Source organism: Amyelois transitella, chromosome 25 (assembly GCF_032362555.1).
Source record: "Amyelois transitella isolate CPQ chromosome 25, ilAmyTran1.1, whole genome shotgun sequence".
In the NCBI taxonomy this organism is placed as follows: domain Eukaryota; kingdom Metazoa; phylum Arthropoda; class Insecta; order Lepidoptera; family Pyralidae; genus Amyelois; species Amyelois transitella.
Genome location: NC_083528.1, coordinates 2,702,697 through 2,730,566, shown reverse-complemented (window position 1 = coordinate 2,730,566; position 27,870 = coordinate 2,702,697). Strand labels below are relative to the sequence as shown.

Below are 27,870 nucleotides of genomic sequence, written 5' to 3'. Positions count from 1 at the left end.
CGAAGTAAGTTCGAAACTTGTGTTACGAGATACTAACTCAACGATACTATATTTTATAATAAATACTTATATAGATAAACATCCAAGACCCAGGACAATCAGAAAAAGTTCTTTTCTCATCATGCCTTGACCGGGATTCGAACCCGGGACCTCCGGTGTCACAGACAAGCGTACTACCGCTGAGCCACAGAGGCCGTCAAAATCTATATTTGTAAATTGACGTCTGGTGAAAATGCTGCAGTGTAGTTTATTCCGCCGCTTCTTCTACACATACGAAATATATATATTTAAATGATGTGACGTCAATAAGTGATACCTCGTTTCCAATTTTGGAAATTAATCTATTCTGTATAAGTTGTTAGATTATTTCTAAAACTGAGATACAACATAAGTGTGCCTAAGTAGAAGAGTGATAAGTACGTTACGTTAGTTTCATAGGTCATTTCTATGAAAAATGACCTGTCACTATTTGAATCACAATTCTTTCTGTTGTCTCTGTTTACCCCTCAAGGGATATAGACGTGACCATATATATGTATGTATGTCATTTCTATCATTTGTAGCGTTTTAACTTTCTAAGAATAAACATACTAAAATAATATTTAATTCTGACTTATCTTTGGTGTAAAAAATTCAGAGAAAAAAAATTTATAATATTTTGCCTAGGTTTTGTTAATACTATCACATTATTCTCTAACGAACACAGGTTGACAAAATTACCATAAGTAAATAATGATATTTCCTCATCAGGCACAGGCCAAAACAAGGCATCTCACTTCCACTGCCTGAAGTGCGACTTCGTCTGCACCGACACCAACAAGGTGGTGGCCCATCGTCGGCAGCATCAGAAACTGGACACCATCCAGGCTGCTGGCTTCGAGAAGTTCCCTCCCAGTAAAGGTTGGTATAAATAATCTTTATCACCTCTGCGCATTTCCATTTGCACCACAGCTCTTCGAGGCCTGGGGTCGGCCTTCCTACATTTTGTACATACATACATACATGTGGTCACGTCTATATCCCTTGCGGGGTAGACAGAGCCAACAGTCTTGAAAAGACTGAATGGCCACGTTCAGCTATTTGACTTAATGATAGAATTGGGATTCAAATAGTGACAGGTTGCTAGCCCATCCTCTAAAAAAAGAATCCCAAGTTTGTAAGCCTATCCCTTAGTCGCCTTTCACGACATCCATGGGAAAGAGATGGAGTGGTAATTTTTGTATTGGTGCCGGGAACCACACGGCACCTACATTTTGTCTCTATACTTTTGCCCAGTCCGCGGCTCAGTTTTCAGACCATTCATCGTTGATATAAATGATTGTATAGACCAAACCACATAGATTAAACTAGCCACGGCCAATCAGAAACAGTTTGTGACCTGACTAAGGATTTAACCCTGGAACTTCAAAAGCATACTTTAAGACATAAACTTAAAGGTCATGACAAAAAAGCGAAACCAATGCACTACTCTCATGATTAGGATCTTTTACTTGGAGGGTTGGCAGAGGTTGATAGAAGGGACATCATTACTAGAGCCCTGTCTAAAGACTATCAGAAGCTGCACTCTATCCTGTCAAGAAACTGAGTGTCCGCCATAAGTAATATAATTAAAATTTAACTCCCAGCATAAAACTCCATGGTCATGTTAAGTCTGTCACATAACCAACTACGAATCATGGTTCTATTAGGTGCAAATGCTTTTTCCCAGTCCACTTTTACGACACCACGAATAGATTTTAGTTTAAATCTAACTTGCCGTACAACTACACGGGACTTAAAATGAGTTATTTATTTATTTTTTTATAATTAAACTTAGATATTTTTACATATTAAAGTTAAAGTAATATACTTTATTAATTTCATTTTGACAATAAAAAAATTAAAAATTAATATTTTCTTTGTCAGGTTGTGGCTACGAACCTCAATGCATCCACAGCAAGAAACAAACCCACTACCACTGTCTCCAGTGCGGCTCCGCAGTCCTAGGGCTCTCCCAGATGACCTCCCACAAGTACAAGCACCAGGAAGCGAACCTGGGGCCCTCCACCAGTGCTACCAACTGACCCACTCTGTATATAACCTTTGTATATAGTATTTACTGTAGAAACGATAAAGGTGTTTGTTTAATTTCACGATTCAATTTCAAGTCACAAGGAGCGATTCGTGACTGAATCATTAAGTAAAAAAATATTATAAATGGTATTTTATGATTTAACTTCAAGATTCAATTTCGAATGAGTTACACTGTGTGATTTGTAATTGAATCGCTAAGTAAGAATTAGCCTTACAGAAATTAAATGAAACTAAACAATTTAAGACTTGAATTAAGATTTGGTGTCCCTCAATATTGTGCCTTATATGCAAAATGACGGACAAAACAATTTATGATATTACAAATTGTGTGAGGCGTCTATGGCAATAAATTGAATTTATTAGTCGATTCGAGTGGCAAGAATTGTGCCAAAACAATGTTGACTTTTGAAATTTTATGCATGAAAATAATGTTTAAAAACGAATGTGTTTTGCTTACAAATTATGTAGAATTATGATTTATATTAATATAGATAGTGTTGGACGAACAAAAGAATTTAATTGCGAGTTGCATGTTAAATGTAAACGTGTGTATTACCTTAATCCCGACCAATCGTAGATGTAGTTATATAAAATATTTATATTTATTACTTCACCGTGAGAAAAGACATTTTTACGAATAGTATTATTAATTTAGACTTCGTAAATAAAAAAGAAGGCAATAATTGGGATAGGAAAACCATTTTGTGCCTGGAAAATTAAATTACATGACAATATGCATTGGTTTGCGATAATTTCTGATAGGCAGCCAGACATTTCAGCACTCAGGTAATCAGACCTCAGTAAACCTATCAGAAAATATCTCAAAATTTGCATGACGACAAACAAACAATATTACTATTAAAAAAAAACTATTTAAAAACGTCAATTCTATGAACAAAAACATTGTAAATAAGATTAGATTTATTATATATAAAGTCTATGTTAATAAAAGTATAATTGTTAATTGGATATTGGTAAAAGTATTGTATAAAAATCTCAATTGGACACTGTACAGGTATTTGAGTGCTAACGTTTGTGATTCATGAGGTAGCCATATAAATGCCATGTTAACTTTTAATACTAAATTATCCTTTGAAACAGTATTAGCTGTATCCTTATAACCTTGCATTCCTTTGTTATTCCCGGCGTCCGACTCGAGCCGACCCATTAGTTTTAGAAAGTGATCATTGATCATTTTTGTTTTTTATTGACCAAAACAGTGTACCCTATTCCTAGCTTGTATCAGTATTTTAATAGAATAAGGACTATCCCGTTGTTCCTATTATCTGTAAAACATTTCTATGTGACAGTCACAGAAACTATACCGGAGATTATTTTTTATAAGAAAAAAATTAATGCACTTCTCTCTGTGACTGTACTACGCATGGACGTTCAAAAACTGTCATAATTTTTTTCTGTATTTTACTTTTCAATGTTTTTCATTTATTATATTAAGCCACAAACAAAGGAAATGTAGTATTTCTTCATATTATTCTTCCAAAATATAGCCCGTGCCATATTGTTAGTCACGAAGATTGAAGTCTGAATAACTTCAACTTGTAACCTTTTTCGTTCAATGTTTCATTTTATTAAAAAAATGCATTTTTTTCGTATTTTTCCAATTGACAATTTTTAAGAAAATATCGTGTCATATAATTAAGTGTTCCCAAGGAAATCGAATATTGCAATAAAAATACTTCAATATTGGTTGTTACTCCTTTGTTTTGTTATCTAATTTTATGTACAACATTTATTTTCTCTCTTTTAAGTTTTTCATCTTTCACAAACAATTTTTTTAATTTAATCGCGTATTTATATTTAGTGCACGTAGCTTTAATTTTAGTTGTCATAAATTAATATCTCACTGATAAATGGAGTGTTGATAACATTTTTATAAAATTAAGTGTACTCGTACAAAAAAATAATTAAATATCACACTCGAAGCTAAGCTTTGTCAAGCTGCGCGAACATACGTCTATGCATGCAACTTTAAAATTTGTTTATAAGCTGCAATTAAAAGCGATAATAGCTTAATTAGCTTAGTTTAGGGAAGTGATGTGCAAATTAAGGGCTGGATACAATGTAGGCGTTTGTCCTGACAACAATTGGTATTTACTGAAATAGTATAGTGTTGTTTACCTCATGAGTTCTAGGAATTAAACGAGAATATCCAAGATTTGTTATTTTATTATTACACACCCAATTCATACACTAAAATCCCGTAAAAAATGTATTACTGAGATAAACAAAAAGACTGAGCAGATAAACAAAAAGTCAACTATCATCGTCATGGTCAAAACCCGAACTCTTCGCATCTTTGAGACACCAGGAACATGACGCTGGCCAAAGACATATAAATAACATGAGAAAGCGTAATGGAACGTAAAAACAACCTTCTACCAACGTTATGTTTGGCTAAATGATAGTTGAGATTCAAATAGTGAAGTTGCTAGCCCATCACCTTAAAAAAGAATCCCAAGTTATAAGCCTATCCCTTATAAACGCTAATGCTATGATAATCAAATTTCAAGTATTGTAAAACCTTGATTTGAAGTTCAGTGAAGCCATTAAACCAGTATTAAGACATCCCCTGATGTAGTAATTTCTTGAGCAACAAACTTCCCTGGTATTGCGCCACACTATGAAATTTAGGGTTGCCACCCTGTGTTACTTCCCGTTTATCCGAGACTTTTTCTGAAAATTGTTCAAGGAGTTAAGAAACTTCCCTAATTGGTATGAAATCAGAATTTATAACTAACTTTATATGGCTTACGAGTTTGCCAGTTTATATATTTAAGCGTAAACCATGCACTCCAATAAATGCTAAGATATGTTTATTTGTGGATAAAGTTATTAAATAAAAAATTATTTAATTCCGTTATAAATTACGACTACTTACTACGATCTAAGTGTGTAAAAGTCTTATAGGGAGCTTAGCTCACATATTTATCTCTTATTCACATCTTTGCATATTCCCAGTTGCACCTTCAGCCGTTATAGATTATTTTTGGCTGATAATTCGCTTTCCGATATTTTCCATTCCACTCTGTCCGTTTTATAGCATTTAAAGACCTTATGGGTTCTGTATGTGTATCTGAAGTTCTGAACCACGTATATAAAGGTGAGACCGAAGCATAACTCAATAACGGATTTTTACAACTTTATTTCAATCATCCAATACATACTGTAACACATGTACATAATAATTATCTGATTAACATGTGTTAATGATTCTATGGCGCATCGGTAGTACGTTTGTCTATGACCCCGGAGGTTCCGTGCTCGAATCCCGGCTAGGACATGATGGAAAACGAACTTACTCTAATTGTCCTGGGTCTTGGATGTTTATCTAAATAAGTATTTATTATAAAGTATAATATCGTTGAGTCAGTAACTCGTCACACAAGTTGGAACATATTTCGAGGCTAACTCAATCTGTGTAATTCGTCGAAATAAAAAAATATGTGATATTATTATATAAGTACCTATAGTATATTATGATACGAGTATCGAGAGAATACACTGCCCGGTAGGCAAGGTCGACTGATGCAATTTACACTGACGGCACTCGCCACGCCATCAAATACGCTAGCTTGTTTTCTGTAAACAGTACAGTACTATTTCCGTACAAATATTAAGTTAATCTTATACATACATACATATAATCACGTCTATATATCCCTTGAGGGAATACATAGCCAACCAAGACTAATAGGCCACGTTCAGCTGTTATGAGATTCAAGTGACAGGTTGCTGGCCTATCGCCTAAAAGGGGAATCCCAAGTTTATAAGCCTATCCCTTAGTCGTTAAGTCAATTATTATTAAAGGTTAATAAACAACTCAAAAAATAACACAAGTTTCGAACTTCATTTAATGCTTCCTCAATATGTTCGATATGTTTAAAAAAATCTTAACACATAGGCCTCCAAAAACATCGCTTAGCTCTCTCGCTGTGATTCCACCCTTACACTTATTCTTTAGACTCTTTCGTGACTTAATTTGTTTGGAAACAAATAATATTACGAAAGTCACAAAGTGAAGGATTCGCTTGCCATGGCCAGGTCATTTAGTAAATAAATCTTACCTACATATGAACAAACAAAACAAATTGAGCAAGCTCATAGTATTAACGAGCATCGTGTGGTTTTCGCCACCTTAGAAGACAACTTTTACCTATGGATGTCGTAGAAGGCGACAAGGGGAATAGAAGCACATCATCTTCTGCAATTTCTTCCAGGCAACCACAAGGACATTTCGTGAGAGAGAATTGGCTGCGGGGTAGTCAGAGAATTTTAAGAGAATAGCTACCTACTAATAATCGACGTACAAATAGATGTTTCTTGAAACTTACATAAATATAAATACAATAAATATACGTATGTAAGTACTTACAGAGACAGTACATGACTCTTTTGTAGTTAAATAGTTCTCTTTAGTCGTCTTTAAGTACCTAGCAAGAACGAGAATAACTACAGCATCACTTACTGGAATGGTTAGTATAAATCTACTGTTTTATAATAATCTTATTCCAAATCTTTCGGAATCGCGATGTGGCATCGTGTTTATTATAAACGATTCTTCGTAGCGCGACTCAAAGGACACAGAGATTACATACATTATATGTAATCTGAGGCATTACTATGTTGGTACATGTACCAACATGTAAAATGTGCACGGGCCCATAGAGTCCCGGTCATATGGGAGGCGTTCATGGGGCCGAAGCCAACACGAAGAGGCCCTTTGGTACCTTTTGTTCTAAAGTGAGATGGCTGCAGCTATTGAGATCTGTCCCATGATGAATCATTGGGATACACCAACGGACAGCCGTCCACGGCTGCCTATCAGGCCAGGGAGGGATTAACTTGGTCTGGGTCATACGGATGGGATGCTAGTGGATTTGATTACTGGACTATGGAGTGAGATACGGACATCTGCCTTGAAAATCTCTCACGTAGTTTTGATTAGGCAGATGGTGACTCGCTACTCATTGGCTATACAACAGCTATTATTATAATGCACTTGCCGTGTGATTTCCGGCACAAATGTAAAAAAAGAATAGAATCACTCCATATCTTTCCCATGGATGTAATAAAAATCGACTAAAGGATTGGCTTATAAGCTTGGGATTCTTCTTGTAGGCCATAGACTAGCAACCTGAGACTTATATCTAAACGCGCGAACTTAGCGCCACCTGTAAAAGAATACAGGTTTTTGCAAATACCACGGGAACTTAATAATAAAAAAGCGTGAAGAGACAACAAACATATATACTTATTTTCGCATTTATGATATTATTGGAGATCACTGCAAACTCCTCGTAAAAGCTTAACGATTCGATAAGTAATCAGTTTTTCGTACACGTCTTGAACCTACGCATTCAGCCGAATGAATATGACCGTGTGGAACCATGATCTGAGTGACAATAACTTTCTAAAAGAACTCACTCAGAAGTTAAAATTTTTACTAATTTTTGATGTTCCAAGTTTTCAATGGTCGCTTTCTGGCAAAGAACACCAGTGGTCTGACTGCTGACATTTTAAATCACACCTCGACTTGTACCAATGACTCTGAGGGTTCTCCTGAGGTTGTGTACATTAGTTTGAGTGCTGACCGATGTTCTTAAGGTGAGGTAAAACATAAGTACCCTGCACATTCAGGCAACTGGATATAGCCTTTACACAATATGGGTCAGGTTCCCTCTAAATTTTCATAGGTCAGACGGTAATTGCTTCGTGTTAAAACCACTTAAGGATCGTGCTTCACGAGAGCTGGAACTTGTGACGTGGTACCACGTCGCAAGTATGAGTGATGAGAGGTAATATAAAATATATAGAATAACAACAACCTTTATTGGGACTAGTTTAACAATTTTTAAAAGGGCGTGGGCTTAGCTATAGACACGAGATCCAGCAAGTAGCCGCTTGAGGATAGAGAACTACTCGGTGAGCGTTGAAGTAGACCAAAGACGAAGGAAGGAATATATAGGATTCTGGGCGGTGAAGACCGTAGCGGCACGACGTCACAAACTAAGGTTAGAAGGATGATGATTGAGGAAAAGCACAAGTACAAATTGATCTCATGGATGTCGTAATAGGCGACTAAGGGATAGGCTAATAAACTTGGGATTCTACTTTTAGGCGATGGCCGAGCAACCACCGAGCATTGGCTCTGTCTACCCCGTAAGGGATAAAGACGTGTTTGTATGTATGTTTGAACTTGATGCTTACAGCAATAATACCTTATGGTTTTGATTTACACTATTTTTAGTAAATTTTTTGTTGTTGTTTTTTTTCTTATTTACCAAACATTTTCTCAATAGTTTAACAGAAGGCAGTGTAAACTTAGCCTAAGGAAGATTATGAATAACAATAACTAAGTCTGCTCAGGAGTAAGTAACTATCTTTATTTGTCAAAAAAAAAACACCAATTAATATACATTTTAAAACATTAATTATTATTAGGTTATTTGTAAAACTATTTTAAAAATATGCGCGGTCTAAGAGAACTTCATCTCCTAATACATAAGATCGCAAATAGTCTGACACAAAATTTATTGTCATTAGATATAATTATTGTCAAATGGCCGCGCTGTTAATACGTACGTCCATTTTAGTAGCTACATTATATTTTCTTATTGTCTTATACCATCCAATAATTTTCACCAATGTTTTTTTTTCCTTCACGAAGGTATTGCTACCAATTGGCTGGTATGAATGAGTCTTTACCTGGCAGGCGATAAAATACTTGGTACCTATTTAAAAAGTTAATGGCTGGATTCTAATTTAAAATTTGAATGTGATTATTTAAAAATATGGAATCTGTGTTGCTATTTTATCACTTACTAAATTCTGGGGAAAATATTATTATTGAGATATTTCAGATGGTTATTAGTAATTATTAAAATACTTCTATTAATAATAATACTGATATGGTTAATTATATGTTTGCATTGTAACCTTCATGATCGTATAGATATGTAACTACGAATTCTACACTTACAGAAATGATTCATATTTCATTAAACACCTATTTAAATTGCAATACGCTTTCAATAAACACTACTCAATGTTTTATCCACTAACTACCTAACTATCAATGACATTTTCAAAAGACAATGAAAATAATTTGTAAAATTCTACATAATATTGTTAGAAAATTATATATAAATAAAAATATGTATAGATATCTCGCTAATGCGCAACATTTAGGATAGGACATGTTCTACAATTGTCCGTTTATAATATAATAAATAGAGATTAATGATCATTGACTCGCATAAAGCCATAATACATGTGTTTATATAATTTTAAAGCCAAATTTTATAGTCTGTGAGGTTATGTCGACTTTTGCGTCGATACTTATTAAGTCGATAGTTGATTAAATATAATAATAAATATGTATAGTACACAAATAGGTAACAACTTTCTTAGAATTACAGCCTTCACTTTCAGTGCGAATCCATTCATATTAAGTAAATATTTGTTCGTAAACATTGTAGCTGGCTGGATTGGATAATAATAACCTTATGAAGTTTCGAAACTTCTTTGTAACTTTATCGAGGAGATTGACGACTATTTTCTTTAAAACAATGTTCATTGTTTTTATAATACTAAAAGGTATGTTTGTTATATTGCCGATTCATTTACTAATGTTTCGATATCTTCCCGCCTTGAAACCCTACCACAACAGGCTGTCCCCAATCCTACGTCTAAGATCCATTAGTACACAATAATAAGCCGCGCGAGGCGCGCCAAACGCTAATTTACAATTAACTATTACATAAACATGAAACATTTAAATGTAGTTAAAGCATTTATCTGTCAAGCTTCGGTTGTGAAATAAATTTTCCGTGGTGTTTCGCATGAAACACAATGTATTTTTGTGAGCTTCACACACAGCCGAAACCGACATAGCCGTCTCGAAGGCTTTTGAAGATTATAATTACATGATATCTATTTACTTAGTGACTAATCACAACAATAATTATGTATATATTTTGTGGATAAATTTACTACGTTTACGTAGAATTCAGATAGTTCAGCCTAGGTATTCATGTAGCATTATTCAATACAGGATAAGTCAGTATTATACTGTCAAGTAAACAAATAAATTATTAAAGACACTATTTTGCATTTTCAATACAACAGTCTGCGTACAACATACACAAATACACGAATTAATTACAAATTATTTAATATAAGTTTATATTAATGAGTTAAAAATAATGGTAAATCATTTATTTATATCTACGTCAAAAATGAGCAAGTATCTAGTACTAAAATATTTCACAATAAATTGAGAGGGAAGAAACACTTCGCTTCGATTCAGAGGTCGTCGGGCTCGGACTGCACCCCGTCAAAAGTTAAAAAGTAAAACTATATTTTTTAAATTGTCATCTTAAAAAGTCAGAGAGCGTGGAAATCGAAGCGAAAAGCTGGAAACACTTGGCCGACTGCTCACCGAAACAAATTGCCAATGCCAATTTTTTTTTAATTTAAGTAATTATTCATAAACAGATAATATTCTAAGTATTTGCTCTTAAATTCTAAAAAACACCAATTGTAAAACACACATAATTATACAGTTTATTGTCAGAATTTCGAATTGTCTCAAATTTTATTGTCGAATTAACTTTTAGGAAATTGACGGTGGTTATCTACTTTACGTAATTGATCGAATTTGTATACGAATGCGTATTATTGTCGCATTTGGAAGTATGTACCCCTTGGACTAAAGGAGATACAAATCTTAAACCTATCGAAAAATACAATGCGAATGTTCAAGGGGGTATATTAAAGACTGAATATCTACATAGAAAATGGATAATAAATATAAAAATATTGCAGTTTATGCTGAAGCTCTCGTCAATGGACAAGCAAAGCGATAGATATGATTTCGATATGGTGTTATTTCCTTCCGAAATCTCGTAGAACGTTGTACATAGTACCCTTTATTTGTGAAGGGTAGGGAGAGTTCAATACACGTAGGGGAGGTATTCAGGGGCTGCATAGTCGAAGTAGGGGTGGTAGAATGTGCGGCGAACCGGCGGCAGCATCACATCAGAGTAACGAGAGAACTGGGACACTTGGCGACTGCCTGATGGCGGTTTCCTGAAAATAAAATATATATATTTATATATATATATGTTTTAATAAAGATTAAGAAATGGACAAGCTAAAATACTCAGTATCCATACGATGAACGATGACAAAATAATAAAATCCTTTGTTTATTTATTTTTCTAAATTTCGGTTCAGTTTGAGTTCATCAATGATTTCATGTATTGTATTATCGTGATTTGAGACTTTTTGAGAATGTCCTAGTAAAAGGTCAGGTCAAGAGACAAGCTTGGATAAAAAGATGCCCACTTGCTGTGTCGGCCAGTTGGTTCATCGGCAGAGTATTCAACTTGCAGTGGTTGAAGACCACGTGGCTCCTGCTCCCCATAGCTGCCATACACGTAGTCATCGCTGGAACAACAACATTACATCATTTATTCCTGAAATTTTGAGTTACTATTATCACACTTCGATCCACAAACTTTTCCACGATATTCTTACAAACTAATGTAGCGTCAGTAGGTCAATCAATTAGCACTAATACATAAAAAATGTTTGCAACATCCGAAAGGGTAAATATGAAGATCTGTTATACATAATATTTAAGACCTTGTTGTACTCATATTATGCAAATAAAAGTTTGAATTTGAATTTGAAAATAATTTGGTTAGACTTTTTTAACCAACTAATATACTGCGACCTCTGTCGCTCATTACAGTTTATAAGTATACATTTCTAACAATCAAATAATTCAAGCAAAGTCCAAATGAAGCCTACTTCAACTGAAAAACCTATATGACATCTTCGTAGTTTACGACGACGTCTTGTTTTAAAAAGTCAATTTATACTATGACTCTCATAGAATTCGAATCCTCAACTTACGATATATTTAATTTACATCCTACACCAGTAAACTTCGCGCCACAACTATCCATTTTATATCTGTCTTCGTGCGGCTGAAGATATTAATATCAGTTTCATCTCTATTGCAGGCTTCACAACGGAATTAATTTTAAACTCATTGAAGTATAATAGTTGGAAACTTCACGATCTCGATAGCAAGTTAATTATGATTGAATAATATTACAAATATTTGATATTCTTGCTCTAATAGAAGCGTCTTCTTATCTCTTATCTGCGCAAGAATAATAACGCTTATCGGATTCAATTCCGTTTGAAGCGTCCAAGAAACTTATTTCTGTCGTATTTTCATACAAAAATTTAAATCATCAACGTAATCAGTCGTTATCAAAACGGTGCGCAAGAAAATAATCTCCTCAAACAAATCCAGTGATAAACCGATCAATACAAATCTCCGTCGAGCGCAGGCATTTTCTACAAATTCCCTGACGTTTTAAAAACGTCGGATTATACCTGCAAACAGTTTTAATTTTCTTTCATCCGCTTAGAGGAGTGCCCTTAAAGGGTGTTCTTGCAGAATCGGGGAAAATCTTTTAAGCTGGCTACACTGTTTTGTGGTGTCTACGTTTTTCGCCGATTTTGTGTTTTGGGTGTTTCAAAATTGCTGACTAGTACTTTGTAATTTAATTTTCTGTTTTAGCTCCCTAAAGAGTAGGTCGAATGTATGTTGTTATTATATTGAATATAAAGGCTTAATATTATTATGAGTATACAATTTAAAACTCCACTTAACGATAAAATAGTGCAAGAATCGTAAATCAAGAAGAGGAGCTGATCAAAATATGAGGAAGAGCGGTGAGGCATCTGAATCTACTGTTGGGGGTTGTACGGAAAACAAAAAAAAATTGAAACAAAACCAAATAAAATTAATTTATATTGTATGCAAACGGGAATTAACCCGAACATACCCTTTTTTTCCTGACGTTTCGACGGAGTTGCCCCGACCGTGGTCACAATATAACAACGCGAAAGTACTTAAACGTATTTGTAACTATTATTTTACTTGAAAAATATATGGTGTTTCCGAATGGATACCACCACCTCGGCATAGTTGAGTGTTGCCTTCACTAAATTTGCTTTACGAAAATATTAAATATTGTGTGTGTATTGTGTTATACTTAAATACTGTGTCTACAATCCCGAGTTCATTAGCTTTTCCCTTAGTCGCCTTTTACGACATCTATGGTAAAGATATGGAGTGGTCCTATTCTTATGTGCCGAGAACCACACAAAAAGAAGTAAAAAATAAAGAACTTGTAGACATGCACCTTCGTCCCGAGGCTATATCCTTCAGCTCCTGTTTCTGCTCGGTGTCGTACTTCCTCTGCAGCTCACGCACGTGTTCCTGTCTGATCAGCTTCTTCAGAGCCTCGAATCTGTAACAGAATAGTTTAATTTTTTTTTGTTCCAATATTTTAATGTTAAGTTTATTTTGGTTAACACTTATCTATTATCTGAAGTGATAAATGAAAATCGCCGGTTGGAGTGCTGAAAAGAACATTATTATAGTAACATACATACATATGATCACGTCTATATCCCTTGCGGGGTAGACAGAGCCGACAGTCTTGAAAAGACTGAATGGCCACGTTCAGCTATTTGGCTTAACGATAGAATTGAGATTCAACTAGTGACAGGTTGCTAGCCCAGCTGCTATAAAAAAGTATTCCGAGTTTGTAAGCCTATCCCTTAGTCGCCTTTTACGACATCCATTGGAAAGAGATGGAGTGGTCCTATTATTTTTTGTATTGGTGCCGGGAACCACACGGCACGGCATTATAGTAACATAGATGTATGTTTGTCGCGAAACGCCTCACCACTCTGGAGAGGAGTCCCGGGTATACTTTTGACCATAGATCGTGGATTGGGTGAGATTGATCGTGGATCGATCATGGTTACACATCCAGTTACTTGAAGGTGCAGGTTTCTTCATGATGTTTTCCTTCACCGTAAGAGCATCGATTAGTATTCTTTTTATTACTTCGAAAAGAGTCATTGGTACATGTCCAAGGTGGAATTCGAACCTGTGACTTTTTGAGCTACTTGTATTTTAATCGGGCACTTTGCACCTTACCGTTCGACCACCAACGCCCACAACTCCAACTGTGATAAACCAATAATTCTGTTCATTTGCATTCCAGTGGGAATTTCGAGAAAGCCTGAATTACTGCTCGTGTAAATAATACTTTCAAAACGCTACTCCTACCTACCAATAATAACTCATTTATAACATAATAAAATAAAATGAGGTCTATTTTTTGGTCATCAACAACTAAATAGCCAACGCCAACCTTTTTTAGAATAATTAATAATAAAAAAATATATATTAACTATGGTAACGTGTAAAACAGCCTTAATCTCGACATTCTCTTGAAAAAAATTGTTTATTAAAAAAAATATACTTTTTGAATTCGAAAATGGAATTCAGATTATGAATTCCGGAGGGTCCTGTTTGAAGACCCTTTAAATTAAGTTTGTTTCTTGCCAGAATATAATTTTTTTTTTCTGAAATCTGCGTGGGAAGACTTTATGCGCTACCGGAGGCGGGAGGTGTTTGATCGCCATTCCAATCTCTTTCCCTCTTACAGCATGGAAAATAATATAATCACTTAAGTATGTTAATTTATATTTAAAGCTTATCTTATCTTAATAGCTTATCATAATTAACTTTATTAAGATAATTTGAATTGTATTGTATTTTTTTCTATTGTTACATGTGATTTGCTCCTTCTCACGGATGTCGTAAAAGGCGACTAAGTAGCCATGCCATCGCCTAATGATCGCCCGAGTCTCTTATCCTGAAGACCTCCAAGTTTTGTTTATTTGGTTCAAAATACAAATTTAAAATATTTTTTTTAAATAGGTATATTGTAAATTACATGCAAATATGTACCAAAAAGGGAGACCTTTTCACCGACCGGGAGATCGACCTCAATGAAAATAAAAAATAAAATAAAATAGATTAAGACTATGGTGGCGTTACACTCTGTGTAGGAATACAACATACATACCATCACGACTATTTCCCATTGGGGTAGGCAGAGACTTTGGATTTCTACTTCCTACGATACTTACTCCTGCTTACTTCGCTTACAAAAATATTAAATAAAAAGCAAGAATAAATAAAATAAGATAAATAATGGGTAGTCTCCCCCCACCTGTCCCGCTGCGGAGGCACCATGAAGGTCTGCCTGGGTCTGGAAGGCCCTGGGTACCGGAGGATCTTTCCCGAGGTGTGTGGTACATTCAGCATGCCGAACATCTGCAAAGAAAATTATTATAAGTACAACTAAAAAGTACTACATATATATACGAGTATATATATGTATTATATACATGTATATAATATTTACAACAAGTATATATATGTATATACGTATATTATATAGTGTTTAGTACTTATATACATATAATTATTAATAATTTATGTATATTTACCATTAATTATGTAGAAATTTATTGTTTATCAAAACGCATCCTCAATGCTTTTTATGTGTGCTGTCTTTTTAATTATGGATGTTCCTTTATGTTTTGGTTGATGGAAGAAATCCCAATTGGGATAAGTCCGCCATTGTACATATTCTTCTAAATCCACTAACTGTTTTGTAATTTGGTATATATTTATTTTTATGTGCAATAAAGCGTTTACAAACAAACAAACGAACTATAGTTTTAGTAGAAAACATTAAATTTAAAAGCCCCCGCTAATTTTGAAACAGTGTTTTCTACAATACTAGCCCTTTTACCCATATTGCGGGAGTGTACGTAAAAAAAATAACTTAATCAGATTTTTTGTGGTGGCGGCCATCTTGGACCGATTTCAATCAAACGAACACACTCTCAACTATAACCAGATATATAATAAGACCGTTTTTTTATCTTTTTGATTGATACATACATACATAAAATAACAACTATTTACCGGAGGTAGGTATAGGCAACGACTACATCTTAACACCTGCCACGATCCTTGCATACTTCTTTCGCTTCATCTACATTCGTAACTTTCTTTCATGCAAACTAGTCAGTATCGGGTACTCTTAAACTGACCTTCTGCCATTGGTTTTTAGAAATCGGAATTGTCTTATTATTTAAATTTATATGGTATACTATGGGTAACCGTATATTATAACCTATTACGATTTTTTTGGGAAATTAAATTACATACATACATATGATCACGTCTATATCCCTTGTGGGGTAGACAGAGCCAACAGTCTTGAAAAGACTGATAGGCCACGCTCAGCTATTTGGCTTAATGATAGAATTGAGATCAACTATAACAAAAACATAAAATTAAAAATAAATCGGTCGCATCAGAACTTTCCATTTTTAAAGTCAGTTAAAAACCAATATATTTTTAATAACGCTACAACACGCTTACAACCTGAGACATAAACGCTTAAACAAAATTTATTAGATAAATATGGAAGAAGTCGCTAGGAACAAAATATAAAATACGTAACAAAATAATGCTAAGATTCCCTGACTACAGCGCCCCTAGCGGACAATCATTTAATTATAATAAAGTAACAGTACCCACATATTATTACGTCTTTATCCTCTACGGGGTAAACAGAGGCAATAGTATTAAAAAGACTGAAAAACAAAACAGAGATTCAAATAGTAATATTTTTCGTTGCTATAACTATTCGCCCAATAGACGAATGTCAAATTTAAGCCTTCCCCTTAGTCGCCTATGACGACATCCGTGGAAAAAAGATGAAGTGGTCCTATTCTTCAATGCCGGGATCCAACATGTATTAATGTTAACTGTAGTAGACAAAAATTGTACTTAGTAGATTAGCTCCCATATATGTACTTACATAATGAAATTAATGATAATATGATTTTTTTTTATTTATTAGAAATGTAAATAAATAAAAAAAAAATTAAAAATTAAATAAAAATACTTTTCAAAAAGTTATCATGAGCGACCCTGCCAGGATTCGAACCTGGAATCTTCTGATCCGTAGTCAGACGCGTTATCCGTTGCGCCACAGGGCCAGTTGGATGGCATGCCGAAATTACAGTACAAGTGTCTTAAAGCTTGATATCTTACATTTATTTTTATTCATTGTTCATAATGGCGAATACTGTGCAGTATTTTACAAAATATATCTTCTTATATATTTTAAACTAGCTTTCCGCCCGCGGCTTCGCCCACGTGTAATTCGGTTATATATAGCGTTTTTTAATGATCTCGACAGGGCTTTTTCTTCCACAGGCTGAAATCTTGTTACAACTGGAATTAAATATAGCCTGTGTTACTCAGGGATGATGTAGCTTTCTAATGGTGAATGTTTGAAATCGATTCAATAGTTTCGGAGTTTATCGATTACATGTGTAAACAAACAAACATATAAAAAAATAGATTGTTCCTCTTTATAATATTAGTATACATACAAATCTATATAGAAAAAGTAAAGCGAGACAAAATCATTGTCTCAAAAGAAAAAAAAAACAGGATTTATAGGACGAAGAGGCCTTACAGGATTTCCTTGTAAACAATATTTTTAGTTTTTTTATTATTTACCAGTATGAACAGGTTAGAGGGAGAGCTGACACGCGAGCAAGCAACATACAGTTGTCCATGAGAGAAACAATCTTCTCTTAAATCAACACCAGCGACTTTAAAAGTTTGCCCTTGAGACTTATTTATCGTCATCGCAAAGCAAACTTTTAGAGGAAATTGAAGGCGCTTAAATTCAAATGGAAGGTCATTGGGCATTAGAGGAATGCGCGGGACGAATACCGTTTCTCCTCGGGCACATCCTGTCAAAATAACGGCCTCAACTAAATATTTATGTAAGGCTTTGACTTGCAACCTGGTGCCGTTACACAATTTCGGTGGTTTCAGGTTACGTAGCAACATTACCGGTGTACCTTTTCGCAGTGCAAGCCTATGGTATGGAAGACCAGCTGGTTTAAGTGAATTTAAGAATTCGACCGGATAATTTGTAGCGTCGTCTGCATGGCATGGTGTGTCTATGGATTTATAAATCTTTTCTTCTCCGTCGAATGACTTTAAAAGTATGTCGTTAATAAATGCAGCTTGTTCGTTCTTCGGAGTCAAAATAGCTCGTTCGCAAAACCATTCTATAGGCTTGTCTTGTATGTCGGAAATACCTGGATAAATGTGTTGTATTAGCTCCTCGATGGTATATACTAATGTACACATATCTTCAGGGATGTCAAATATACCATCCCTGGTAGGATGTTCACCATTTCCTATTTTTAGAAGACTGGTTGAAAATATACCAGCCGTCGAATCACTCCCCAGATAGGCTCTCATGTTTTTAGTTAACGTTATACTTTTTACGGAGGACCACAAAATCGATCTTTTAAGGCATGCTTGTACTTCATCAGCACGAGTTCCCTTGGGTACCACCGGTAAGGTTTGTCTAAAATCTCCAGCAAACAGCACGGTTACGCCACCCATTAAATAGAAATATTAATTACGCCGAGATTTATGGACCGATTTACGTGATTCTTTTTTTGTTCGGTAGAGTATACTTTCATGTTGGTCCCGTTGTTACCTAGTCAGGATCTGATGATGGTATTCCAGGGAAATCAAGGGCAAACCTCAAATTTACAGGCAATTACGTTTTTGACAATTTCATAGATCTGTTTAAGTATTTGCGTCTGATAGTCATCATCCCATGTGAATGAGCTGATGATGGAAGGTACAACTCCACTACGGTTAGGAGTTGAAAGAAAATTCTTACGAAGTTATACGTACATGTGAGGCTATTAGGTTGACCTGATAATAAAAAGTAAATCTCATTAACGTTAAGAATTTAGGTGAAAATGGATGCGGACAAATTTCGTCTCTTCACTTGTTTCCTTTTAGCTGTTTGTATGGGTAGTGTTAACACAAAATAGGGATTTAAAGGCGTGATGTTATTAATGTTATGCATGTATGTACATAATTATGTATGTTATTATGTATGTTAAAGAGACGACTGAAAGTTGTCATACCAAGTCTTTTTTTTTTAAGGATGGGAAATCATCAAATGACCTCTCCCGCTCTGGGTGGAACGGAAGGGAGTGTCAGACTTTTACTGACTAAAACCCACGAGGAACGAGTTCCTTCAGTTGCCCTTTGCGTTCCGGGGCCACGGTATCTCGTTAGAACTTTCCCGCAGCCCCGGCTCAGTTTATCCCGTTTCCCCCCCTTGGGGGTTGACATTTCAAAAATCCCTTCTTAGTGCTTACTTATGTTACTAAAGGAACCTCTGTTCAAAATCTCAGACTCCTATACCGAGCGGTTTCGGCTGTGCGTTAATAAATCAGTCACCCAATCGCACCCCCTAAATCACGATTGGAGGGTAGTTTGAAAAAACTTATAATGTCAAACATATTTACTTGCCTATGTACGTGTTCATGCCAAGTTTCAAGTTGATAAACCCAAGGAATAAGATTTTTCATAGAAACGTTTTTACCCCTTTTCCCCCCCTTGGGGGTTGAATTCCCAAAAATCCTTTCTTAGTGCTCCCCTACATATCCCAAGGAACCTACATTCCAAATTTCAGCTGTCTACGACCAGTAGTTTCGACTGTGCGTTGTCTGTCAGTCAGTCACTCAGTAACGGAAGAGTTTTATATATATAGATATAAAATTCTCGTGTCACAATATTCATTCCCGTATTCCTCCGAAAAGGCTTACCGTTTCTCGTGAAATTTTGTGAGCATATTGAGTAGGTCTGAGAATCAGCCAACATTTTTCATACCCGTTAGTGATAAGGGTTGTCCAAATTTTTTTTTTTTTTATGAAATTACTTAAAAAAAATTTATATGGCAAAATAACGTTTGCCGGGGCAGCTAGTATTATTATATTATTGTCAAAACAGGGTTAGGTAAAAATTAAACAATGTCACAAACAATTAACTGTGGCGCCCTCTAGAGGATTTCAGCGTTTTTTTGATGATGGGTTTCTGAGATTGATTGATTCTGTGATACGGGTATTGCCGTGAGATTCCCGGCATTTTAAAATAGGACAATTCCATCTCTTTTCCATGGATGTCGTAAACGGCGACTAAGGTTGCATAAGCTTTATAAGCTGATAAACTTGGAATTCTTTTAGGCGATAGGCTAGAAACCTGTCACTATTTGAATTTCAATTCCATCATTAAACTATACCTACAGCTGAACGTGGCCTTTTAGCCTATTCAAGACTGTTTGCTCTGTCTACCCTGCAAAGGATATAGACAAGACAATCACGTATCTAGGTCTGTAGTTTTGCGTGAAAGAGTAAGAAAAACGCACTCCACACATCCTTACATACTTTCGCATTAATAATACTAGTCGCGCCTCGGGGCCTCCCGTTTGTAATATACATATATCCCTATCCCTTAGCCGCTTTTTACGATATCCATTTGCGATAAATGGATTGGTTCTATTCCAAAGTGCCGGAAAACATACGGCACAATATAATCCTAGTCAAATATTCATTAAACTATCAAACGTCAAATTTAAAGAAATTAATAAAATAACGAACGAATCCGCAAACAACAGCTGGTAATCCAATGAAATTTTCCTGTCTTTATCATCATCCAAATTGAATCAACGATAAAATAGCTTTACGGAAAATAATTTTGTAATTCTACATTTTTTGTGTCACATCACAAAGGAATAAATTGGTGAAAGTGAATGCTTTTAACAAATAATGGAACGGAATGACGTTGAGATTTATACAGCTATGTTTAATAACGATTTAATAATACCTTCCCCATTTATGTTTGTTATTTGTGTCTTCTATTTTCAAATACAATTAAAATTCATTATTACTTTTCGAACATCACTTATTAAGAACATTATTAATAAGTGATGTGTGTTATGTTATTATTCACAACATTGATTTAGTGCCGTTTCTAAAGCGTCAGTGCAGAAGAAGACATTTGCGCTTCAGAAGTGGCGGCAGATTTAGTTGACGTCATTAAGTGATACCTTTTTTTATTTATTTATTTAAACTTAATTGCACAAAATACAAATGACTAAGGGATAAGCTTATAAACTTCAGATTATTTTTTTAGGCGATGGGCTAGCAACCTGTCACTATTTGAATCTCAATTCTATCATTACGCCAAACAGCTGACCTTTCAGTCTTTACAAGACTGTTGGCTCTGTCTACCCCGCAATATAGATGTGATTATATGTATGTATGTAAGTAGGGAAACATTTTTTCCAACGGGAAATCACGCTCATAATTGAAAACATTTAAAAAACGCATTGTTGAACGGATATTATTTAGACGTGCCTTTGATCGGCATTGTTTCACCCGGGCCCTTTTGTCCGGGTTGGTGGCGGGAAGTTTTTTATAGAAGACAAAAGCGTTATTACATTGTGATAATGTCGGCATTCAGCTCAAGTATTTGTGGGGTTAATTCTTTACGGACGATTAAGTATTAACGAGTTTGGAGTCATCTTGGTGGTACATACAAAGATACATAATAATCAAATCTTTATCCCTTGCGGGGTAGACGGAGCCAACGATAATCTCACAAGGACTGAAAAGCCACGTTCAGCTGTGTGGCTTAAAGATGGAATTAAGATTTAAATAGTGACAGTTGCTAGCCCATCGTCTAAAAAAAGAATCTCAAGTTTATAAACCTTTCTCTTGATATACTTTTTCAACTTGCACGAGAAAAGAAGCAGCTGGCTCATTTCATCATCAACTCCATTTATAAGGAATCTCAGAATAAGTACTAAAGCATTAAAAAATAAAAAAGGAATCATCTTGGAGATACGCATACATATATAATATAGTCACCCCTTTATCTCTTGCGAGTAACACCGATTAAACTAATTTATAATTTAATAAATTGCAGTGCAAAACTATTTTATTAGATCTTAAATAAAGTTTTAACTTTCATCAATTCATTCGTTTGTATTTCTACAAAGACCACACCGACCAGCCGCATCTCGTCATCATTTTGTCTCGAAAAGACTTAAAATATATAGCACTAGCGACCCGCCCCGGTTTCGCACGGGTGCAAAATTCGGAAAAAATTATACATAAAAACCTTCCTCTTAAATCACTCTACCTGTTACAAAAAACCGCATCAAAATCCGTTGCGTAATTTTAAAGATTTAAGCATACAGACAAACAGACTAAAATAGCGACTTTGTTTTATACTATGTAGTGATTCATTTCTGCATTCTCGTAGCGTTATTCCCGGTTTCATCCTCACATGTCTGGAGACGAACCTTGAGTTGGAGTAGGTATATGGGTAAGGTTATCCTGCAAAGGTCGTGGAAATTAGATGGAAATAGGTTCCTGTTTTTCCCTGACTTACCCAATCTAGAATCATGATAAGAGGCATTGGGCTCCTCTCCAGAGAAGTAAGTACTCTATAGTGCCAAGAGGAAGAAGATTAGGTACTTATAATGATAAAAAATAGATGATGAAAGTTGGTGATGAGAAATTGAAGGAAACTGTACCTCGTCGTAGTCAGAAACAAGATAGTGGCAAGAGGAAGAAGATTAGGTACCTACTTATAATCATAAAAAGTAAATGACGGAAAATGGTGATGATAAATTTATGATGATGAAGGAAAGTGTACCTCGTCGTAGTCAGAAACAAAATAGTGGCAAGAGGAAGAAGATTAGTTACGGTACTTATAATTATAAAAACTAGATGACGAAAATTGGTGATGAGAAATTGATGATGATGAAGGAAACTGTACCTCGTCGTAGTCGGGGGTGCGGACGACGTTCGGCGGCGCCTTCGTCACCACCCGGCCGTAGGCTTCGCGGGGCAGTGTCGGGTACTGGTATCTGAACCTGTGAGGAAACATCAATCATCATCATGTGTGCCGTGTGGTTCCCGGCACCAATACAAAAACAAGAAAAGGACCACTCGATCTCGTCCCCTTGGATGTCGCAAAAGGCGACTAAGGGATAGGTTTATTAACTTGAGATTCCTCTTTAAGGCGATGGGCTAGCAACCTGTCACTATTTCAATCTCAATTCTATCATTTAGCCAAATAGCTGAATGTGGCCAATCAGTCTTTTCAATATTGTTGGTTCTGTCTACCCCGCAAGGGATATAGACGTGATTATATGTATGTATGTATGTAGGAAATATCAATCAATCAATTTATTTTAAACACACCTTACAACTCTATCGGATCCGAAAATGGCTTAAAGTACACAAGTGACAAATGAATAAAAAAGATACTTATAAATATATATATATCCCTTGCAGAGTAGACAGAGCCAAACAGTTTTAAAAAGACTGAAAGGCCACATTCAGCTGTATAGCTTTATGATGGAATTGAGATTCAAATAGTGAAAGATTGCTAGCCCATCGCCTACGCATATGGAGATGTTCTATTCCAAAGCGCCGTGTGGTTGGCGACAATATATATTTATGAACGCATGCAAATAAATAGATATCTTGCAGTGTCTGAAGTTGATGGAATCCCACCTTGGCGCAGCCCTGGGCATGGCCGTGTAGACCGGCCACTCGTTGTACATCAGGGGGTCACGGTACGAGCTGACCTCATTCATGATCTCTGGAGCGCGCGCCTGACGTTTCGAAAACCTGAAGACAATGGAAACATTACGTCAATTAAACGAGAATACTATAATAAATAAATACATACATACATATGATCACGTCTAAATCCCATGTGCCGTGTGGTTCCCGGCACCATTACAAAAAAGAATAGGACCACTCCATCTCTTTCCCACGGATGTTGTAAAAGGCGACTAAGGGATAGGCTTATAAACTTGGGATTCCTCTTTTAGGCGATGGGCTAGCAACCTGTCACTATTTGAATCTCAATTCTATCACTAAGCCAAACAGCTGAGCGTGGCCTATCAGTCTTTTCAAGACTGGTGGCTCTGTCTACATACATACATACATACATAAAATCACGCCTCTTTCCCGGAGGGGTAGGCAGAGACTACCTCTTTCCACTTGCCACGATCTCTGCATACTTCTTTCGCTTCGTCCACATTCATAACTCTCTTCATACAAGCTCGGCGGTTTCGGGTACTTTTGACCTGACCCGCCCTCTGTCTACTATAATAAATATATATATAAATCCGTGAAGTTCAAATCGTGCCGTGTTCAATCTCTTTCCCATCCGTGATTGCCGTAAAAGGCGACTAAGGAGACACATTTACTTAATGACGCTTTTATCATGATCCAATATGAGTCAGGTTCCGCTGCAAAGATTGTGCAGGTCTGAGACTGTTGGCTACGTCTACGTCGTTAGGGATAAAGACGTGATTATATGGATAGATGGATTAAAAACATTGATCAATAAAACATAACACTGACTGATTTTATAAAGAAGATTAACATCTGTGCTGTAACCAAAAACACCGTGATGTAACCACACGCTTTTATGACCGCCATGTGATTTATGACGACAACAAGGTATTAATTATAAGTAATGAGTGGCTAATTTTGGTAGAAATTTAGTGACACGTTTTCCAGCTGCCTGATGTAACTTTGTAAACAATTGTTTCTTCTTTGTTGACCTATTTATGACGTCAAAAGATCAAAAGTCAGAGCGACCTTTATGATATTTGTGTCAATAAAAAATGTTCTGTAAAACTTCGAAGTGACCCACAGAAAATAATAAAAATTTGTTTAATTCTTGATTGTATTTTGTCTATTTATTAGATAGATTTTTTAATCATAACTTTCTCAATAATTCTCATATTTTGCTTTGATTAACGTTTGAGTTATTTGTTTTTGAAACAATACGAGTAAGGCAAGTTGGGCGTAAGTCATTCTACGATAACTAAGTTCAACTTATAGTGTGTAGTTTTATTGTGTTCATAGTCTCTTATCAAAAAAATATATTCCTCTGTCCTAATCTTTTCTGTTGTTAAGTCCAAATTTCGCCCCGAAAAATGTCTAACAGCACGGCGCGTAGATTGAGCAAATTCCTTTAGAAATATTCGTTGGTATTGTAGCTTTATTTCGTAGGTCACCGCAATCTAATCCGGCTTGAATGTCCGGCACGAGAACTAAATTATTTGTAGGGAATTCCTGTGGATTTGTTGTGTAACAGGTACAGATAACATAAGGTGGTAATTCATTTTATTTTTCAGTTAGGGAGATGAGAAAAAAGCTCAGTTTGTCCTGGCATAATGTCACGGCAAGAATGTCGATAATCGAAGATTTTTAAGAAGAAAGTGGTGAATGTAGCTGTGAAACAAAATAAGTGTGCTGCAGATATCTAGAATCAGCAAATTGAACTGACAAAGCGCAGGCCACATTTCTTGAAGAACTGAAGACCGGTGGGGCCAGAAAGTTCTAGAATAGGGACCACGTAGATACACACGGGTAGGCAAGATGAATCAACGACTTGGTGAAATTGGCGGCGAAACGTTGGATGCAAATTGCTTCCAATAGAGCGAGGTGGAAATGATTGGAAGAGGCTTATGTTCAGCAGTAGACTTTCTACGGATGATGATGATGACGATGCGAGGATCGAAGCTATGTTGGCATGTGTATCTCTGTCTGTCCGTGATTATATAAATGGACATACCTATTGTTCACGCTTTACGGTAGGGTTCACATAACTAAGTTATCATATAAAGCTATTATTTTTCCCGAGTAAGTACATTCATTTCATCGAAATGGAACTTTATCCTCGTATTATCGAACTACCCACACACGCCAAAGGTAACAAATAGTCCGATATATGAGACAAGATGCCACCAGAACAATTGATAGAGGCCATCAGTCACTTGGCAGGCAAGGTTTCGTATCCAGTTATACGATTATATCTACTGAATATATAAAAAGATAACATAACTGACATAGACGTAATTTTTCACAGCAGTAACCAAGATGTGCCGTGATATGCGGTGTGGTTTCCGGCACCAATACAAAAAAGAATAGAACCACTCCATTTCTTTCCCATGGATGTCGTAAAAGGCGACTAAGGGATAGGCTCACAAACTTAGGATTCTTTTTTAGGCGATAGGCTAGCAACCTGTCACTATTCGAATCTCAATTCTATCATTGAGCCAAATAGTTGAACGTGGCCATTCAGTCTTTTCCAGGCTGTTGGCTCTGTCTACCCCGCAAGGGATATAGACGTGACCATATGTATGTATGTAGTATCCAAGATATTTCACCGGATTTTAAGGTAAGATAAAATCGCGCCTATTTTTCGAAGGGTTAAGCTGAGACTACTTCATCTTTCCACTTGCCACTGTCACGTTCCTTGCATACTTCTTTCGCTTCGTCCACATTTATAACTCTCTTCATTCAAGCTCTGCGATTTCGGGTACCTGACCTCACCAGGTCGTCCTTAATTTGATCAAGGTTCGTTCATACAAAATCAAACAACGGCTTGTTTAAGTTTTAGTTATATTCCCAACGTTGCCCAGATCAGACGGCTGTCGCTACCTGACTTATCCAATCCAGGGTCATGACCAAAGGCGCACCACGAGCTCCTCTTCTGAGAGGTGAGGATATCACCAGATAAAGAAGTTCGCCAAAGCCACTCACCTCCACATAGCTTTTAACTGATCACAAGTAGGTTCATCCGGTTTCCCCATATCCCGGTCCCGGACGCGAGCCGGTCGGGGGGAAAGCAATGGCTCCTGTTCTATACGCTGCGCCGCTACAACACATGCGCACACTAGAAGACTCCACGCGCGCCAAAATGACCACATCCTGGAACAAGGAAGAATTTTATTAAGATTTCCTTCTTTATTTAACGTCCACAAAACTGATGTGACAGATTTCCATACATTTACAGAGTAAACCGCCATCAAAAGACTTATTGTAAGGTTTCGAAGGCCACTTTCAGTGGGCTATATATAATGTCATATAGTGGATAATGGGCTAGCAACCTGTCACCTTTTGAATATCAATTCCATCATTAAGCCAAACAGCTGAACGTGGCCTATTAGTCTTTTCAAGACTGTTGGCTCTGTCTACCCCGCAAGGGATGTATACGGTATTATATATGTACTAGAGGCCGCCCGCGACTTCGTCCGCATGGAAACCCTATCAATCCCGCGGGAACTCTGGGATAAAAATAGCCTATGTGTTATTCTGGGTCTTCAGCTACCTACATACCAAATTTCATGGTAATCGGTTCAGTAGTTTTTGCGTGAAAGAGTAACAAACATCCATACAAACTTTCGCCTTTATAATAGTAGTAGGATATTGAAGAAGAAATAATAAACCGAATTTTTCACTTCACGTGGGTGTATTTAAATCTATAATAAATAAATAAATATATACGCGACAAATTACACTGATTGAGATAGCCTCGAAGTAAGTTCGAGACTTGTGTTACGAGATACTAACTCAACGAGACTATATTTCATAATAAATACTTGTATAGATAAACATCCAAGACCCAGACCAATCAGAAAAAGTTATTTTCTCATCATGCCTTGACCGGGATTCGAACCCGGGACCTCCGGTGTCACAAACAAGCGTAGGTACTACCCCTGCGCCACAGAGGCACAGAGGCGAAAACGCAAAGGTGACTGATTGACTGACTGATATATCAACGCACAGTCCAAACTATTAGCCCGATCGAGCAGAAATTTATCATACAGATAGTTGCTATGATGTTAAGAAAGGATTTTGGGAAATTCCCGCGGGAAAGCCGCTTAAAATGTGTCGACAAAAATGCCAAACGCCACGTTATTAAAATTATTACGAGATAATGCAACAATACGCATTGATGAGAACTCATACAAACTCATACAATGCAGCTCACATAATATGGAACTTCTGACGGCGGATAGGACCGGATTATCTGCATATTGACGACGTAATGCACAACTTTCACGGTTGTAGTGATTTTATTAGGTCGGAGTG

General features: G+C 36.1%; 2 protein-coding genes and 1 non-coding gene across 3 annotated transcripts in view; 1 reads left to right on the top strand and 2 right to left on the bottom strand.

Moving 5' to 3' along the window:
• Positions 1-4,220, top strand: part of LOC106138037 (uncharacterized) — an 83,504-nt gene extending 79,284 nt beyond the window's left edge. The window contains exons 25-26 of the mRNA XM_060951643.1: positions 751-900; positions 1,906-4,220. Coding sequence (XP_060807626.1) covers positions 751-900; positions 1,906-2,063 — 308 coding nt within the window. The 3' untranslated portion in view covers positions 2,064-4,220. The remainder of the gene's footprint in view (positions 1-750; positions 901-1,905) is intronic.
• Positions 4,221-8,505: 4,285 nt separating this feature from the next.
• The window catches only part of LOC106138039 (uncharacterized), a 65,046-nt gene continuing 45,681 nt past the window's right edge, over positions 8,506-27,870 (bottom strand). Inside the window, exons 2-8 of the mRNA XM_013339021.2 lie at positions 26,539-26,706; positions 23,485-23,601; positions 22,742-22,838; positions 15,213-15,316; positions 13,323-13,430; positions 11,443-11,544; positions 8,506-11,184 (exon numbers count right to left, since the gene is read on the bottom strand). Of these exons, the coding sequence (XP_013194475.1) occupies positions 11,049-11,184; positions 11,443-11,544; positions 13,323-13,430; positions 15,213-15,316; positions 22,742-22,838; positions 23,485-23,601; positions 26,539-26,705 (831 nt within the window). The 5' untranslated portion in view covers position 26,706 and the 3' untranslated portion in view covers positions 8,506-11,048. The remainder of the gene's footprint in view (positions 11,185-11,442; positions 11,545-13,322; positions 13,431-15,212; positions 15,317-22,741; positions 22,839-23,484; positions 23,602-26,538; positions 26,707-27,870) is intronic.
• Positions 16,989-17,061, bottom strand: Trnar-acg (transfer RNA arginine (anticodon ACG)). The gene has a single exon. It is a non-coding gene; the product is annotated as a tRNA-Arg (tRNA).